Here is a 20,004-nt window from a genome sequence, read left to right as displayed (position 1 = left end):
AGACGAGGAAGAATATAAAGAGTAAAACGCAGTCCTCATCTGGCAGCCTACTTATTTTGTTTCCAATAAAAAGCAAAAGCAACAAAAATAAAAATAAAAAATACACAAAAGTGGCATATGCTGTGTTACAATAAACGCAGCTGGAAGAGATGTGGCAAGTAGGAAGTACATGTCTAATTCCTAGAAGACTCGTTCACTTGCTTTTATCAAATACGTGGATAAAGAAGGCTAACTTGGTAAAAGCAAGTAAAGAAATTAACTGTTCTAGAGACGTTTAACGTGTTTTACATTCCCTCACGCTTGTAAATAATAATAATAATTTTTTAAAAAGTTCAAAGATTGTCCGTGCAATGGGTTAAAGTTCCAACCTGAGAATGTGGGAATTTACTTGATACAATTCCCAGTGTGAAACTAGGAGCCATCCATCTGTTATTCTAAACTGCTTCCTCTCATTTAGGGTCATAAGAGTTGTGTTTTGGACAAGATTAGAAGTCATTTGGAGAGAGTTCAAACAGAGAGCAATTTTAAAGGCTTTGCTAGTTGGCTGTTGAATTTCGTCGCTTCCAAAACGTGTGGAGGGATCTCAGCAGTTAGAAATCCTTTTCTAAGAAATTTTAGCAGAACAGTTTTTGTTCCGATGCATACTTCGGGACATTGTTGTCATCATTTGAGTTTAAATCTTTTTAAAGCATAAGAGAAAAATCAACCTTAAATGAGCCAAATTTTCTGAAGCAGCACACAGAAGATCTATTTTCTCATCTTCCAAAAATTGGCCAGCAATTTAATAATAAACTGAAATTACTAGTCAAATGAATGACCTTCCTTCCTCAGTTTGCTCATGCAGCAATAATAAAGTTGCTATGCTTAAAAGACATTTTTTGTTGTTGCTTGTATTCATTAACAAGAATATTTATCTTATTTCAATCTAATTTTGCCCATTATAACTGAAACTTAAACCAATAAGCTAATTTTCTAAAGTAAAGCTAACCTTTCTGTTTTCTGATTTTTACAATTAGTTCCCAAGAGTGTTAAAGTTTTCTACCAGTGAGCCTAGAAACGTTGTCCACTGTCCCGCAGGAAATTCTCCCAAAAATTACAACAACTAAAATAAAAATATATAAATTGATAAAAAATCTAAATTACTGGCTGTCAAATGAGATAATTTTGCATTATGTTGCACAATTAATTGCGAGTCAACAGGTATTACAGGGAAATCATTTTGGGTGATTCATTTTGTATTCATTATACAATATACAACAATATGTGCTCATTTTATTTATAGTTATTCTTCTTTTACTAAAAAAGGGCATAATTGTTAATCATATCGTAATGTTTTACCAATTTAATAATTTAAATTAATTTTAATATGTTAAAATATTTGAATGTCATCATTTTAATTCAATTTATTACATAATATTTAAAAAAAAAAATCAATGTTAACTACAGTAAGCGTGCCTCAAGATTGAATTAATGAAAAATATCGACTCAAAAAAGTTGCAAAACATTGTGTAACACCAACCATACATTATTTTGCTGTAACGACCCAAATAGATATATTGATTTAAATCAAGTGTACCGTATTTTCCAGACTATTAGGCAAACCTACAAAACCTAAATTGGCCAGATATGTGAAAGTGCGCCTTATAATCCGGTTATATACTGGAAAATACGTTGGACAAGATTGGAAATGCATACGATATTAAAATGTGTGCGTCACTTTGCGAGGGTTTACGGTATACTACCCTATTTGTCCAATGGTTGATTAAACGAAAAACACCGCTGACTATAATCACAAAACTTTGTGTGCAATGGGAAAAGAACCCCGGTTGCGGCTGTGAAAGTGCCAACATTTATTCACAAGCCCACCAGAGGTGAATGTTGGGGAATAAAAGAAACAAAATGTTGTCCTGAAAGATGGAGGTAAACACAAAGTCTAATTTATTATTAGAAACACCAAATAGTTGTCTTGCTTTTTGCCTTTATTTATATCGTTCAGGAGAACTTTTGTGTATTTTTCTATTCCCTTACATTCATTTCTAGCATCCTGAGTAAAAACAATGTTATAATGAAATAATATAAAATGCCTATTCAAATGTTAACTGTATCAATAGGCGTCTAGTGGTTACATTTTGGCACTCTCTATGCTGCGACCTGGGTTTGATTCCTATTGCAAAAGATGTTTCACGATATTGGTTAGCGACACTTTTCCACTAATGTATATACCATATGTGTATAAGTAGCGCAACGGTGGCTAATGATATGGTCATTTTTTAACCAATTTATTCATTTTATGAATTGGGTTTTCATATTTTCAACCGCGGCTACATTCATTCACAAGACCACGATAGGTGAATGTTAAAGGATGGAGGAAACAAAAATTTGGTCCTGAAAGGTGTAGGTTAACGCAAAGTCCAATTTTTTATTAGAACAAACAAATAGTTGTGTCCCTTGTCTTTTTTTGCCTTTATTTTGCCTTTATTTTTATTTATTTGAGTAAATACAGTGTTAAATGAAATAAATTGCCTTTTCAAATGTCAACTGTATCAATAGGCATCTAGTGGTTTTGGCAATTTCTCTGCTGCGACCTGGGTTTGGTTCCTATTAAAAAAAATACTTCACGATATTGGTTAGCGACACTTTTCGACTGATCTATATACCCTCTGTGTATAAGTAGCGCAACTGTGGCTAATGATATGGTCATATTTTAAACAATTTACTCATTTTAATAATTGGGTTTTCATATTTTCAAGTGTGCCTACCTTCATTCACAAGACCACGATAGTTCCATGTTAAAGGATGGAAGAAACAAAAATTTGTTCCTAAAAGGTGTAGGTTAACACAAAGTCTAATCTATTATTAGAAACACCAAATAGTTGTGTCCCCCGTCTTGCTTTTTGCCTTTATTTATATCTTTCAGGACAACTTTCTGTTCTGTTTTTCTATTCTCTCAAAATAATTTCTAGCATTGTGAGTAAAAAAAAAAAAAAAGTACCAATGAAATAGAATGCCTTTTCAAATGTTAACTGTATCAATAGGCATCTAGTGGTTTTGGCGATTTCTCTGCTGCGACCTGGGTTCGATTCCTATTGCAAACAATGTTTCATGATATTGGTCAGCGTGTACGCGTATAAATAGCGCAACTGTAATTTTGATTTTGATAAGTCTTATTTGTGAAACATATAAGACAAAAGACTAATTTTTAGGTGTGTGCCTTTAATCCGGTGCGCCTTATAGTGCAGAGAATATGGTACAGCGAGAAGACTTAATTTCCCCTCCTTATTTCCTAAGTTCCACATTGGAGGTTCCAGTGTAGCTATTTTCCCCCCGTGTGCACACATTTGATGTACAAAAGAATGCAAAATATACAAACGAGAAAGTCAAAGTTATCATCCAGTGTGATCTGTGACGTGGAGTTCGGAAATCATGCTACGTGCCCATCTCATGTCACTTCTTCCTGTAGTAGAGTAAAAAGTCCTTGAGGGACTCGGGCAGCGGGAGAGCCAAGATGTGGTCTCTGAACACACTGGCCTGCTTGAGGATCTCCACGTCGCCCAGGTCCCTGTCCTCCTCCTCGTTCTCCTCCTCCTCCTCCGCGACTTCGCCGTTCTTTTGCTCCTCGTCTTCTTCCTCCTCCTCGCTCTCGATGGTCTGCGGGATGGGCTGGTTGCCCACGAAAACGTACGTGTTGATGCGCCTTCGGCACTGCCGCCGCTTACGTCTTTGCAGCGGCCGCGTGTGCCGGGCCGGGCCCTCCTCGATGCCGGCCAGACGGCGCAGTGTGCGGCGGATGTAGATGCGGCACAGGTCCTGTAGGGTGCGCACTGTCACGGGGGCTGGCGGCAAAAGGGGACGGAAACACAAATGCGAATGTTATACAAAAATGGACTGCCCCTTGGAATGACAACTTTTCCTTTTTTAAGTACAGTAATCCCTCGGTTTTCGCGGTTAATGGGGACCAAGACCACCCGCGAAAACTGAAAATCCGCAAAGTAGCGGCGCCCCTTCAAAAATGCTTAAAAAAACGTATACAGGTATACAGTTAACCCCCCTGTATACATTACAACATATAGAATACGGGTAGAGAGAGAGAGAGTGAAATTCATGTTATAACAAAAAAAATCAACTGTAAAATATGTTATATGTACACGGAATAGGACTGCGGCGAAACCACTACGAACCATTCAGTATGATTGTATTAACCGCTCTCAACCACATGCAGCAATCGCAGTTTATTTCGCTTGTTAACACTACTGGTTACATATTGAAAATAAAAAAAGTGGAAATGTGATATTTGATGAGTGTTTGTGAAGCGTTTTGGGAAACAACAGTTGAAAAAATAGTCTGTGTTCATTTGAATGAAAGTGAAAGAGCTACCTTCTGACAATAACAACACACTTTAGCTAGCGGCATCGAACGGCTTTTACAACAAATACATGAAACCACACACAATTAGCCTTGTTTAGGTAGTACAAACAACCGCTCGCTTTTGGTATAATAAAATCAAACTTGAGATGAAATGGGACAGAAGAGAATATACTTACGTCTCGATGCCGAGTTCCCCCCTTGATAAACTGAGCGCCACATAAGAAGGGGGTGAGGTGGGAGGAGTTGAAGGAGGGGGGGTGAGCGAAGCGGCAATGACTAAGCATTGTGTCAGGGCCTCCCCCTCCCCCTTCACAATAAGAGTGTCCACACCGTGTCCTCAGTTGACATAAGCTCGCGCTCAATGGCGTCAAGTCAATAAATGCTTTTATTGAGAAGGTAAGGTATATTTTTTAGACCTGCGAAGCTCTGAACCCGCAAAAGTGGAACCGCGAACTAGCGAGGTTCCACTGTATTACCGTATTCATGTGGGTGCAGAAATCCCTCGTTTTCCGCAGAGGTTGGGTTCCAAAAATGCGATAATTAAGACCCGCAAAGAAGAAACCCTTGTCTAATTATGTCTTCGTTTATCAAATACTCATTATACATTGAAACCAAAGAACAAACCTAATATAACGGCTCAAGTGTTTGTTTTAATAAAATATTTTACTTTATAAACGTTTTATTTTTTAAATAACTTCTTTACTCTCAAATTATAAATAAAAATTTTGCAACCGTATTGCACAAGTGTGGTAAGCACACAATCTACTTTACCTAACATGATACTTTGTTGCCATTGTGTGGACATTATTGAAAACTGCATTTACGTTCTGGTCGGCAACCCAAAATGTTGATAGAACCATTATGGACCAACCATTCCCCTCACCAAAAATAAATCCTTATACAAGCCACATAAAGAAGGAAACATACTCATCTCATCTCATTAGCTGCACCGCTTATCCTCAGTAGGGTTGCGGGTATGCTGGAGCCCATCCCAGCAATCATCGGGCAGTGGGCAGGGGACACCCTGAACTGGTTGCCAGCCAATCGCAGGGCACACAGGGACAGACGGCTCGCTCATTCACACCTAGGGACAATTTGGACCGGCCAATCCACCTGAAATGCATGTCTTTGGAATGTGGGAGGAAACCGGAGTGCCTTTTCCCGTGTCATGTATAGGTCCAGTGGTTAACAATCAGCGCTCTCACTGCCACAATGCGGGTTCAAATCCCGTTAGGATAGTTCTAGACACGTTTGTGACCTGCAATCCTTAGTTTAATGCTAAATTTCATACTGATATTTTATAAAAAAAATTAGGGGTGTGCATTAGTCTCGAGTGTGCATTATACACAAATATATATGGTAGAGACGCTCCCCTCCTTAAGACCATTCAATTAACTGTAGATATGTTCATTTTTTTCGGGTTGTCGAAAAATACCCTGACATTGCTGCAAGTTAGATTTTGTATTGTGTGCACCTTTTTCCGAGTGCAGGACATTACTGTAGTGATTCTTTCTGCCGCTACCGGCGTGTGGCACTGTGAAAGGTCACCCAGCATTCACTCCGAAGAAGAAATCCGGCTTCCTCTTCCTAGTTCATGTGTAAACATTCTAAGCTGTCTATACTATGTCTATACTCCAGCGCGCCAAAAACTTTGACATTTTTATTGTTTAATATCTCCTGCATCCATTCAATGTGGTCAGTGTAAAGTGTAAAGAAGAGGCAAACCGTTTTTTATTTTAAACAAAAGTGGAATAAGAAAGCTTGATAAAAGCTCTTCTTTTTTTAACGTATTTATGCAATGGGCTGACATTATTTTTATATATTTATTAAATAACAACTTATGTTATTACCTCCGGTATGTCATTACAATTTTTTACTCTTATATTACTACCAGGTTGCAATTATTAGAAGTATGGTTAATCAAGGAAGCAAGGTTTTGGGTGCTCTGAGGAGAGTGATGAACAACAAGAGTATGAGTATGGATGTTAAGAGGGGACTGTATGAGAGTGTGATTGTGCCGACTGTGTTGTATGGTGCAGAGACTTGGAGCCTGAACGCAGATTTAAGAAGGAAGTTGAATGTTTTTGAGATGAAGTGTTTGAGGACTATGTTAGGAGTGACAAGATTGGATAGACTGAGAAATGAAATTGTGAGAGACAGAACTGAGCAAGCGTGTTGATAAGAGAGTACTCGGTTGGTTGGGACACATGGAGAGGATGGGTGAGGAGCGAATGTTGAAGAGGATCTACAGAGCAGAAGTCAATGGAAGGAGACCAAGAGGAAGGCCGCGATTAACGTGGATGGATGGTGTTATGAGTGCACTGCAGGAAAGAGGTCTAAATATAATGGAAGCTAGAGCTCTTGTTGGTGATAGAAAGGAGTGGAGAGGTGTTGTGAAAGGATAGTGGGATTGTGGACGCGTTCTTAAGGATGGGCAGGGCACCCGTATGATGCGGCAGGGGTAAACCAGTGAAAGCTGTCGGGCCCTGCTGTTGAACAAAAGAGTGTTTGTGTCACCCTGACCCGAGGGACATGACCGCTTTCTGGTGTCCCATTTCATCTGGAGGGACGAAAGCTTGTCCAACTTGGGTGCCGAGGTGCATAACTTGTTTGGGCAATTGGGTTGGCCATGGTCCAAAATGTTTTGTGTGTTTTGTTTTTTTTTTTTTGCTATTTATTTCCCTTTTATTTTCTTTGTTATTGTATGTGTGTGTCTTGCTGTCGGTCACCCCTCTTGAGGGATATGACCAAGGTAGATGGATAGATGGATAGATAGATAGATAGATGGTTAATATAGCTCAGTCACCCATTAGAACATCTGGCTTCTGAGTAATTTGAAGAACAAGAATAATTGATCATGCATTTAAAGACTCCCATTATGTCAATGCTTTTTAATGCCAGTTAGAAATTGTAGTTCCTATAACTGGTGAGCTATTTTCAGAGCCGTCCGCGGGCTACTGAGGTATTCTTAGGGAGCCCGCAGGCACAATGTTGGCCACCCCTGCAATAGATGACTTACACTTAAGACAAATAAGCACCTTGAGCTAAATACTCTGCCCCAATTAAATATATTCTAGAAATAATCAACACTTCTCTTGAATAGAGAAAAAAAATCGCCTCCCTCAAACACACAATTCCCCGAATGTGTTACAGGTGCATCAGTCACACAAGACAAATAAATACCTCGCTCAAATTGACTTTATTATCACATTAAACTGGCAAGTACATCCTCTACTTGTGAAAAATAAACACCTCTCAGAGTTACACGTTCGAACAGTAATCAGCTGTCAAGTAGAAAAGAATTAACCACGAGCGTGACAGCCGCAGCTAATGAACTAACCATTTCGAGCTGTGTTGTGCACAAATGGAAAAAAAGGAAAAGGAACTCACGCAACTGGACGCTGTCTGGTTTGTCCCCATCACCTCTGGTTTGCTGGACCAGTGGTGCGAAGGACACAGCCAAAATGTTTTTGCTGTCCCATGTGCACTGGCCTGTCCTGGTTATCTGGGTCAGCTGCGCAACAACACAAATTATTAGGGATGCACCGAAATCCAAAATCTGGGGCCAAAACCTAAAAACAACACCGAAATAAATGACCCCAAAAAATGAATAGAAAAGGGGATGCACCGAATGTCAATTTGGGGACAAAACCGAAAATGAAACAACGAAATAAGATTAAATAACATATTTTCTGCTCTATAAGGCACACAGGAATCCTAAGGTGCACTGCCCCCCCAAAAAACGTCTTTTATCATGTATTTCTCATCATTAGGGCCCATTGAAATAAAACTACAGTAAGAGCTACTGTAATTATCCGTGTATAACTGTTCCGGTTTATATTACTGCATTAATTTATGGGTCAAAAAAATGGCGCAGACCAACAATGCTAAACAATGTACGCAACGGGAATTGAACATGTCTGTGGCGGTGAGAGTGCAGAAATCTATTTACTAGACCAGTGTTTTTCAAACTTTTTTGAGCCAGGGCACGTTTTTCACATTGGAAAAATTTTGCAGCACACCACTAACAAAAATGTTATAAAATGACACTGAACAGTATGTTAAATTACAATATAATTTATAATAGCCCCCCAGTTTTTACAGCAGAGACACTTGACAATGACATAATATTTGAAGAAAATGATTCATAAATGTTTTATAAAATTTTAAAAAGTGACATTGGATAATTTCTCACGGCACACCTGACGATCTCTCACGGCACACTAGTGTGTCGCGGCACAGTGGTTGAAAATCACTGCACTGGACCACTTGTGATTCCGACCACATACGAAAAGGCATCAGATTTTATCTCTTTATCACACAATTTTTACTCACAGTGCCAGAACGAATCTTAGAGAATGTAGATAACAGAAAGTCGTCTTGAAATATATAAATCAACGCAAAAAACAAAATTCTTTGGTGTATCTAATGATGAATCTGACTTTGCATCTATTATATCTATTATCTCTTTCCTCCATTCTCTGCCATCTGTTTTTTGCACCGTGAGTAAAAAATATAATGAGATTAAATCAAATGCCTTTTCATAAGTTATCTGTATCATTGGTGATCTAGCCCAGTGTTTTTCAACCCTTTTTGAACCAAGGTACACTTTTATTCATAAAAAAATTCCAAGGCACACCGTCCGTCTAAAATGTTTGAAAATGGAGTTATGTCAAATATTTCACTGTACTTCCTCATAAGCAATAATAATTAGTATCTAAAAAGAAGAAAATAATACTTAAAATGAAAAAAAATTATGAGCTTTATGTTTTAATTTTTTACAATCTTAAACAACTTTGTTGAACAAATTAAGTTATGAAATGTACTGTGCTACCTCATGAGCAGGTAGTTTATAAAAAGTATATATAAATCTACTGCCACCTACTGACATGGATGACTATTACAGTTCCTCGTCTGAAGATAGCAAAAATACTGAATAATGGCCTGAATTTTAGGGAAAGATAAAATTGGGCAAATTTCAGTGGCACACTAGACAAGGTCTCACGGCACACTAGTGTGCCCTGGAACACTGGTTGAAAAACACTGGTCTAGTCACTTTGTGTTGGTGCTTTCACTGCCGCAACCCGGGTTCGATTCACGTGTGAAGCCCTTTGAGACTCTTCGTGATTTAGGGCTATACAAATAAAAATGACTTGACTTGACTTGACGTTGCATACATTATTTTGCGATTTTGCTTAAGTGCATAAAATAAATCCAGTCAGACAGAAAAACTTTTGAGAGATCTACAATACAAACACAAGCAAGTTCATTGCACTTTGAGTAAACCTTTTATACATAAAATATATATACACAATTCACGTATCTGTTTTATTCATACATGTATACAATGAAAAATTTAAAGGGACAGTGTGTATTATTTGACCAGTAAATGTCGCTGTATTGTGTACAGCAAGCAAAAAACGAGTGCTGAAAAGCAGAAGGGAGAATACGGGGCGGCAGTAGCTCAGGAGGTAGAGCGCTCGTCTTGGGATGAAGGGATCCCAGTTCGAATCCCGGCTCCTCCGTGTTACATGTCGAAGTGTCCTTGGGTAAGACACTGAACCCCTAATACCCCCAATAAGCAGGTTAGCGCCTTACATGGCTGCAAGGCCACTATTGGGAAATGTGGAGCACATTGTAAAGCGCTTTGGGAAGTCATTGACTTGAAAAGCGCTATATAAATGCAAATCATTTCATTTTCATTACAAACTATAGAGAATCAAATGGACCAAACAACATCTGTTTTCCTCACATTTTTTTGCCAAGTCCTTTGCAAGGTTTCCAGTTTTTCGGCTATCCGTAGTGACAAAATGATGGAAAATTATTTCAGCGCCCTGTAGGTCATAAAGAAATAATACAAATGTCTGGACCTACGAGTATTTAAAAACTGCTTGTTGGACGATGGTTCATGTGATTTTGCATAATATCTAAATCAATATTGTTTTTTCAATTGAAGGTCGTTTTTTTTTTTTTTACTATTGGAGGTGCTCAATAATACACACACTCCCATGAAATATGACTTTTATTCTTCCCAATGAGAAACTGTTATTCGACTTCCCGTGTTTGTTTCCAATCAGATCCAATTCATAGCACAAGAGGCGATGAAAGGTCCATTATATTGTTATAGCACGCTCACAAAAATGCATGCTGATGAGAGCGGTGGATGTTAAGTCTATCAAGGTACAATTAAAGCGCACGCTCTGCTTCTCTGCTGCAATGACGCTAATCTAGTGGAGGGGGTGTCATAATTACGGGTGTTCAAATTGCGGACAATGGGTCCATTAAAGTTCTATGCCAGATGTTCTCTTCGTGGATTGTAATGGGCCCAAAAGGAGTGAGTGCGATCATCCTTTTATTCCGTTAAATGATGACACTCTCTACGCCACAATTAGGTGCACTTCAGACCAAAACCTTCCTCGAGTACAAGAAGGAATTCCGGAGAGTATGTGAGATTTTAAAATACATTTAAAAAGAACCTTTGATCATCTGAAAGCAGTTATTAAATGATGCCATTATTACAGAAAATCGCTATACGTCAAATTAAGGTTATAAGCAGATTACAACTAATGGTTAAAGTTAATTGTTCTCACAATAAGCCCTTCAGAAAAGAACGTTGCTCTATTTCCAGCTAACTTTTTGACATCCTGCACTGCAGAAAATACCATTTTAATCCGTTGGGTGAAATGGAATTGCTAAATCATATTGACCCTTTTTTCTAGTAAAATAAGAAAATGTATACTTAAACAGAATTATTTTATCTTGTCATGATTACTGATGCGAGGCACCTGAGTCTGCTCCTTTGGCGCCAACTCCCTCAGACGCTGATTGGCTGCTTGTCTCTTTTTAATCCCCCGTCTTCCTGTCACCCGTTGTCAGTCCATCTGCGAACCTCAGCTACGCTAGGCAAGCCTTCCGACCCTGATTCTCTCTTGTTCGGATTCCTGTTTGATTACCGGCTCCGACCCATTTTCTGAACTTGACTACGTTTTTGCTCCCCCGTCCCGGCCACCGATCTGTTTTTTCCCGCTCTCGACACTGCCATCACTCGCCACGGAAATACCACTTCCGCGTCTGAGCAACCTGCTCCCCACGACCATGGATCTACGGATCGTGTATACTATCATTTTTCTTCTTCCTGATAAAACTAAGAGAAACGCACGCAAGTGGGTCCTGTCTTTGTTTCCGTTCCTGACATATCCAGGACATTGCTTAGCTTTTCTGTATTTGTAATTGTGGTAGAAAATATTTCTTAAAATGAACCAAATATTCTTCTAAATACAACAATTTGGTTTTTAAGTACGTTTTTTTCCCTTCTTTTTTTCAAAAAACAAGATTTAACAGTTACAAACAAGAAAAAATTCCTGTGTCTTTTTCTAGGAAAAATATTTGTGAAATGAGCAAAATTATCAGATGGAACAGATAATATTACACTTTTTAAGAATATATAACATGAAAAAGAAAGAAGAAAATAACAGTGTACTTTTTTTACTCGCGATATTTTTCATTTTGCTTTTCACAAGGAAGATAAAATACGCGAAACAATATTTAAAAACAGCAATATTATTTGCCAATGGGGCAAGATTTTTTTTAATTACTTTTTCACAAATTTGCTCCATCGATCCCAACTCTCCGCAGTACTCGACCTGGGATAATGGATCGCGGCCTCAACCATGCCCTTCAAAAAAACAACATACTGTATATTGTAGGCTTTAGTAAGGTGTGTGTGAAAGCCTCAGGTGTAAACTATAAATGCTTTAAGATTTTTGTTTATTAGGGGATAAGGATTCAATTAAATTGAACGATCCAACATTGACAATATGGTACCATTTCCAGGAAACATTACATGACAATACCTCTTAATAAATTGGCGTATGCATAATCTGACGAAGACACCACACTAAAGTTGTCTACTGAAGAAATAGCCTCATCATATATGACTTAGCCAGTCTCACCTGATCCTCGATTGGCAAGACCAGGATCCCCCCGACTTTGAGGAGCACTTTCATGTAATACTCATGGACTTTCTGCACCCCGGCCCCGCAATAAATGCGATCATACTGGTGGCTGTCGGTGGCGATTTCCAGGCAATCCCCCACCACAAAGTTGGGCTCGCAGAACTCAAACCTGAAAATACAATCAAGGAAAAGCCACTCAAAATGCTGGATTTCTGAAAGTGTGGCCAGCTTCCTGTTAGCATTTCTGCAATTTGTACTGGAGATTGCATCCTGATGATCAAAATGTTAGCTAAATGCCATGTTGATTGTTCTTTTCCGGAGTTTGGGTGGTTGGGGACCCATGGCAGATTAGTTACTTTATCTGAGGGAACATTAGAGCAGTGTTTTTCAAACCTTTTTGAACCAAAGTACACTTTTATTTCTAGAAACGTTCCGAAGCACGCCGTCCGTTTGAAAATGTTTGAAGTTATGTCAAATATTTCACTGTACTACCTCATAAGCAGATAATTAGTATATAAAAAGAAGAAAATACTCAAAATAAAAAATGATGTGCTTTATTTATGTTTTCATTTTTTACAGTGCAATCTTAAACCGCTTTGTTAAACAATTTAAGTTATTAAATGTACTGTGCTAACTCATGAGCAGATAATGAGTATATAAAAACTATATAAAAATCTACTGCCACCTACTGATATGGATGACTATTACAGTTCCTCGTCTGAAGATAGCAAAAATACTGAATAATGGCCTGATTTTTTGGAAAGATAAAATTGGGCAAATACCAGCGGTACACTAGACAAGGTCTCACGGCACACTGCATTAGAGAGTCAATTAAATGCTTTTTAACTTACAGAATTAGCACCACTTTCCCAAACTCACAGGGTTCAGTAACCTTTTCGAAGCTGAAAGTTATTGTTTAGCGTGATGTGCTAAGTTTTAAATATGTTTCTAAAATAAGAACTTATCCTGTTATTACTATGGTGTTACTATGTTATTCTTATGCCACTACAGTGTAATAATGGTTGGAATTAGGGTTAAAATGGGCTCAGTCAACCACTAAAACATCTGCTTTGTATAAGGGCGCTGAATGATATACATATATAAATCATAAGCTAAATTGGAAAATAATTTTGGAAGAATTGATGATGTATTTAAAGGCAATGACCATGTCAATGATTTCTTGTACTTGTTAGAAATGACATTTTCCGTAGGATCACAATGATCCATCCCCAGTGAGCTATTTTTAGAACCTGTCTGCAGGTTTCGTTGGTGACCCCTATTTTACAATTATTCTACATGCGATGTTTGATACCACATTTTTTACAACAATACTGACAGCTAACTTTGCATTGTCATCAATACCGGGACAAAGTGCCTTTCTTTCTGAAAAATATAAAATAAAAATACAGACGCTACCCTATTTGTGACCTTTCGGCTTACGAGAATTGGTAGATATGAACATTTTTTTCGGGATGTGGAACTATATCCGGACAATGCTGTAAGCTTGATTTTGTATTATGTGCACCCTTTTCTGAGTATGGGACAGTACTGTAGTGCTTCTTTCTGCCACTACCGGCATGTGGCACTGTGAGAGGTCACCTAGCATCCACCCCAAAGAAGAAATCTGGCTTCTACTTCCTAGTTCGTGTGCAAACCATACTACGTGTACTGTATCTCTAGCGCGCTAAGAACTTTGACGTTTTTATTGTTTAATATCTTGTGCATTCACTCAATATGGTTGGTGTAAAGAGTAATGAAAAGGTGAGCCGTTTCTTTTGAAATGAAAGTGGAATAAGAAAGCTTGATGCGGTTGAGAAAATGGTCGGAACGCTTTTTTTCCTGCCTTTTTTCTACTACTGAGGAGGACCTCTTGAAGCGCATCTTCCAAAAGTAAGTTAAACACAACTTTGTTTATCTTTATAGCGCATATACCAGCTCAGTAGCCTAGATGGTAAGGCGCCCGCTTTGAGACTGGGAGGTTCGGGTTCGCGCCCCGGCCGAGTCATTCCTAAGACTTAAAAAGTGGTCGGCGGCGCCCTCTGTTGGCTGCGGCTGCATCGGCTCGCTACAACGGGTCAGGTGCAATCGACATTTCGTTCTGTGTACATTGTTACACAGAATGACAATACAAGGAAATTATTATTATTATTATTATTATTATATTATTTTATGAAATGTTTATCGTTTTAGTACAAAACAATACAGGTTACTTATACAAGCCGTAAACACACTTATATAAACCTTAAACATACAAAATATAGCACTGAAGAAACTTACGGACAAATTCAACTTATGAATGATTGGCCATAAGTAGGGCAACGTCTGTACAATAAAAAGGCCAGTATTTTCAAAATGCATTTGCATACAAACAGAATATTTTTCCGCAAAATTTCATTGAATTAATGGATTCTTTTACGTATTGAATTCATTTAAATTCCTGATTGTTAAATGGCCACTTATGTTTACCTAAAGGGTACATACACTGATACCAGTATTGATTCTAATGATATCCCATTACTATTTGTATATAACAAACCCTAACAAACAGAATGGAGAGTTTCCATTAAGAGACTCTTTGGTTTTACTTTTTCTGTACAATACTAGAATATAGGTCAAATGTAATCATTTTCAGTTGCCATTGTAAGATTTGTCCAAAACTGAAATCCTACGAGACATCTAAGAGGGAAAAGATTTATGGTGCATCAAATGTGCTTTAAATCTAACATATCGTCTCTCAATCAGCTGATGCTTTTCAGGCAAGTCACATGTTTTTAAAGAAATAGATGTGTGTGTCCATTTCAAAACTGTTTTATTTTCCACTGCTCAAAAGGTACACTACTTATAAAGGGTAGGCATGTGTTTTAGTGAGTTCAACAGGAGAAACGGACAAAACGAGCTGACCCAAGCAAAATCAATTTCCTTCGCTTGACATGAAGGTTGGGAGAAAAAAAAAATCAGAGAAGGCAGACACTGCAATCAAGCATTCTCAGCTTTTGCCACTAAGGCAAAATTAAATAAATAAATCAATCAAATTTTCTTTTTCTTCAGACCTCCTTTCCTTCTGGGAAACAAATTGTATTCGCCCATAAAATATAGAGATTCTAAAGTGGTAGGATTTAATTAAATAGGGCTTCAAAATATGGCATGTTTAAATATTTTAAGGTATGTAACAAGGTTAGAAATGACTAATTTAATGTTTGCATATTGAATGCCAATAAGGTTTAAATGAGCACGTATATTTAAACAAAGCTTAATAGTTAAATTTAAACATTCACGTATATGTTTGAATATACCGTAAACAGGATTTAAAGGCTATATACAAAGAAAACATTATAATGTATTTTAAAAACTAAAAAAAAAACTGTCTGCAATAATATTCCAAACCGATGCTACCAGAAAGGTCTACGTTGTCATTGTAAAAGTAAAGAAAACAAACTCAAAATAATTAATCATTATTATGATTCATGTTTCTTTTTCACTGCAAAAATCAGTTCCTATATCCATCCATCCATCCATCCATTATCTGCACCGCTTATCCTCAGGAGGGTCGCGGGGGTGCTGGAGCCCATCCCAGCTATCTTCGGGCAGTGAGCAGGGGACACTCTGTACTGGTTGCCAGCCAGCCCAGAGGAAACCCACGCAAGCACGGGGAGAACATGCAAACTCCACACAGGAGGTTCAATCTCATGGCCTCAAAACTGTGCCGCGAACGTGCTAACCACTGTGTCACCGTGCTGCCCCCAGTTCCTATATGGCAGGAAATTATTCTAGATTACAATGTTATCTTATTCCTCTAATTCTTATATGGTATATGATTTAATTATATACACAAAGATCTGAAAAATAACAGTGAAAATTAGCAAAACCATCTACTATCCGCCATTTCAGACATTTTCTTGTATTAAGAATCATTTCTCTAATTTTACCACGGAAATAAGTTCCAAAGCGTAGTTAAATGGGATGTATAGCCTCATATATTACCTAAAATGAGCCTTGCTGTTTTTTGTTGCATTACATTATACAAGAATACAATAACTATAATATTGAAATAATAATAATAATAACAATATTAAAATAATAATTGCATTATTTTTCAGAAGCACTTACAATTTAGGCCAATCTACAAGCACTACCGTGTGGATATTGTCTATCTATCCTAAAAGTATTAAATGCTCTTTTTAAATATTCCTTTTTTGTGTGTTTTAGCTTAAAACACACTTCTATTCTATAGCATATGAATCACCTATATTTTATGTTGACAATATAAGGGGATGGTGTCATAATAGTCTGTAGTTTGCAATATCTTTGATCTATGCAGCCCTTTGAGACACTTTGTGATTAAGGGCTATACAAATAAACATGACTTGACTTTTTATGTCTTATTTTTCTTAAAAGTCTTTTAATGATATTTGATATTGGATATTAGTATCTGAAGCAGGATGTTATCAGCTTTTGGTATTGGCAGGAAAAAAAACTGTTGTAGTGTGTCCCTAGGAGAAAAAAGTATCCCATATTGGTCTTCTCTTTCGTCTCTGTAGAGTATTTAACGTTTGGTCAGAAGTCCATTTTGCAATGTCAGAAAAAGATTAAACAATGTCAAAACATGAGAAGTGAATACTGTGTCTTAAGTCAATCACATAGATATGTTATCAGACTGATACTGCTAGAATGTGAGGTTGGGGTCGGGGGCTATGCCTGCATTTTCGCATCAAAGGTCGCCCTGACAACTCCACCACATGGAAGAGACTGGAACCGAGAGCTGAGATGAGGCAAGGGCAGTCTGAATTTGGCCAGCAACAAGAGAAGAGAGCAAATCCTAACAAGCAGAACTGGATCAAAATCCTGTCCGATCCTGACCAAGTCTCAGTTCAACAAGCAGCCAGAGGTCCTTGCCAAGTCAGCTGCCAAGTTTGATCAAGCAAGCCGCCAAACCAGTAGGACAAAGCCAGCGACCTCAGAGAAGCCTCAAGCCACCCAGCAGTCAATCTCTCCTTCAACACTCTGCATCCTGTGGTCCTTCTCCCAACCGGCTCTCAAGCCTACCAGGATTCCTCATGGCTCTACAGCCGAGGACATAAAGACTGGGCCTTCATCTTTATTGACGCAGAACTTAGCAGAACATTTCGCTATTGCAAGATATTGGTTTGACGTAAAAGGGGGAACTCTATCAAAATAAAATAACGTAATATTCAAGCTCTGTTGCTGTCTATCCGAATGGTGCGAGATTAAGTTCTCAACTTTTAGCTTTTGTTTTATTTTCTTATGATTGTTTTGTTTTCTATTCAAGCTTCTTCAATAGATTTGTAAAAGTCCATAAATCTAAGAGTGTGTGTGTCTTGATTAAAGCATATTGAACTATCACAAACGGTAAAAAGAACTTACCTAAAGTGTGTGTAGCCACCCTTCAGAATAACTAAACAAGGTTTTTCATCCGTTTTCCTGACATAAAGCTCTAAAAACGTATGTGATGCTCCAAAAAGGCGAGACGAGTTTTGAAAAGAATAAACTCGGCTCTCTAATTCAATTGGTCAATAAATTGTTTGTTAGAATAATTTATTTACCATCCATATTCGCTACATCTCTAAAATTCAAAATTATTTTCCAATAAAAAAAAAAAATAGCATTACACTTAAAAGGTAGAAGTCGGATACTCACTTATCAAAACTGTCGCTGGTCTTGATGAAACTGTCCAGTTTTTCCCTGGCATAATCGACCACGTCCTTGTGGAGCTCTACTCCGTGGTTCACACCGAAGGGCCCTGCGTAGACAACAGAAAGTGAAAATCTTTGTTTTTATCCACCCAAAATAAATTACGATGAGAAAAGGTCCGTATACCATGTTTTGGTGGACTATAAGGCACACCTAAAAATACAACTTATATACCGTTGAATACTATGAAAAAAAAGTGAAATGCATGGGGTAATTATTGGTATGTGGTACCATACTTGTTTGAGCAATCATAGTGGAACTATTGATCATTTGAGCTGAATCGCAAAACATTACATGCAACAGGAATCAAATTCAAGTAGTGGAGGTGAGAGTACCAACACTATAATATTAGACCACCGGTGAAACAGATGACACACGAAAAGACATTTGACCTTTTCTCATTATCACAGTATTCTTATTCAAGGCCCCAGAAACACTTATTTGCATAGTGCATTCTGATATGTTAAACAGTCTCTCCACTTCTTCACCAACGAATGATAGAAAATGGAGAAAACGGAATCTTTCGGCAAAATATTATGCAAGCTCTTGTACGTACAAATACAAATTAAACTGCAATGTTATTGATGCAGAGGTGACTAAGTGGAGTGACTTTTTAATAAGGAACTAAATGCACTATGCAAATCAAAGTTTTCGGCACCGTGAGCAAAAACGAAGTGAGAATGAGATAAGCTTTTTCTTATCTCATTTGTTCCAATGGTCTAGTAATTAAGTGGCAGTGCTGTCATTGCCACTATTCGGGATTTATTCCAATTGCAATAATATATACCGTAGAAGCCCAATGGTTATACATAAATAGATAGATAGATAGATAGATAGATACTTTGTTCATCCCCAAAGGGAAATTCACATTTCCAGCAGCATCCCTGAGCTGAGAACAATCGAGAACAATCGAAAAATAACACGGGAGCTGCTGGAGTGGCTGCCATTCGTGACGGCGCCGGAAGAAAAGATTCAATTTGAATCATGTACAAACAAACAAACAATTGAATCATGTACAAACAAACAAACAAACAAAATATTCATGTTTCAATAAGTGGAGTGTTAATAAAATGGGGGGAAAATAATTTCTGATACTGATATAACCAGGTAAAACTAATTTCAAGTTACCTGTCCAAATGAATGTTGTGCCATCTCACCTTTCCCACTCTCTCTCCTCTCACCTTTCCCACTCTCTCTCCTGCAGTTGACTTGCTGCTGCTCGCTCCTGAAACTAATACTTACCTCTTTGTGTATTGTGCAGTCCCTTCTACTAGAGAAGACTCTCCTTCAATGGGCGAATTGGTCTTACATGCACATATGCGGTTGTGTGTCACCAGGTGTAAATGGTTATAGTGGCACAGTAGCTGTTACTGTAGTCTCAATTTCATGCACCTTACAGTCTGGAGCGCTTTATGTATACGATATATTTAACAAAAGACTATTTTTGGGGGTGTGCGCATTATAATCTGGTGCACCTTACGGTACAGAAAATACGGAATGTCAAATTTCCCATCAAGCCTACCAATGATGAGGCCAACCAGAGTGCTCAGGTAACCCGTCCCGCTGCCCAGGTTAAGGAAGGAAAGTCCCGGCTGCAGCTTGAGCGCCTCCATCACCTCGGAATAAATGCACGGCGCCGACATGTGGATGTTGCCGTGTTTCCATGCCAAATCTTTGTAGGCGCTGTCCCGGCAGCTGTCCAAGTAGTAGTCTCCACGGTCTATGGCGCGGAAAACCTGCTCTACTTTCTCTGTGCGAATGTACTGCGCCTCCTTCAGGTTGTCGATGAGGTCGTCATTGTCCTCCCCGGCGCTCACGGCTCCCCCCATATTGACGAAAAATGGTTTTGAAACAGAAACAAATATATACCGCTGATTAACCCCTCAAGCAGTAGTCATCTGCAGGCAGCAGCTGACCTGAGGAAAGGAGAAAAGAAACAAAAAGGGCGATTAAAACAGCAAGTAAAGCCTTATCC

The 20,004-nt window shown here is 38.3% G+C and overlaps 1 protein-coding gene across 2 annotated transcripts in view; it reads right to left on the bottom strand.

Moving 5' to 3' along the window:
* Nucleotides 1-2,258: 2,258 nt before the first annotated feature.
* The window catches only part of pcmtd1 (protein-L-isoaspartate (D-aspartate) O-methyltransferase domain containing 1), a 29,457-nt gene continuing 11,711 nt past the window's right edge, over nt 2,259-20,004 (bottom strand). For both annotated transcript variants that reach the window (XM_088347381.1, XM_088347388.1), the window contains exons 2-6: nt 19,552-19,945; nt 17,976-18,078; nt 12,318-12,489; nt 7,756-7,879; nt 2,259-3,833 (exon numbers count right to left, since the gene is read on the bottom strand). In XM_088347381.1, the coding sequence (XP_088203507.1) occupies nt 3,445-3,833; nt 7,756-7,879; nt 12,318-12,489; nt 17,976-18,078; nt 19,552-19,858 (1,095 nt within the window). In that variant the 5' untranslated portion in view covers nt 19,859-19,945 and the 3' untranslated portion in view covers nt 2,259-3,444. The remainder of the gene's footprint in view (nt 3,834-7,755; nt 7,880-12,317; nt 12,490-17,975; nt 18,079-19,551; nt 19,946-20,004) is intronic.

Source organism: Urocampus carinirostris, chromosome 1 (assembly GCF_059441175.1).
Source record: "Urocampus carinirostris isolate Australia breed hairy pipefish chromosome 1, RoL_Ucar_1.0, whole genome shotgun sequence".
NCBI lineage: Eukaryota > Metazoa > Chordata > Actinopteri > Syngnathiformes > Syngnathidae > Urocampus > Urocampus carinirostris.
The sequence above is the reverse complement of the archived record's forward strand: the minus strand, read 5'-3'. Positions and strand labels throughout refer to the sequence as shown.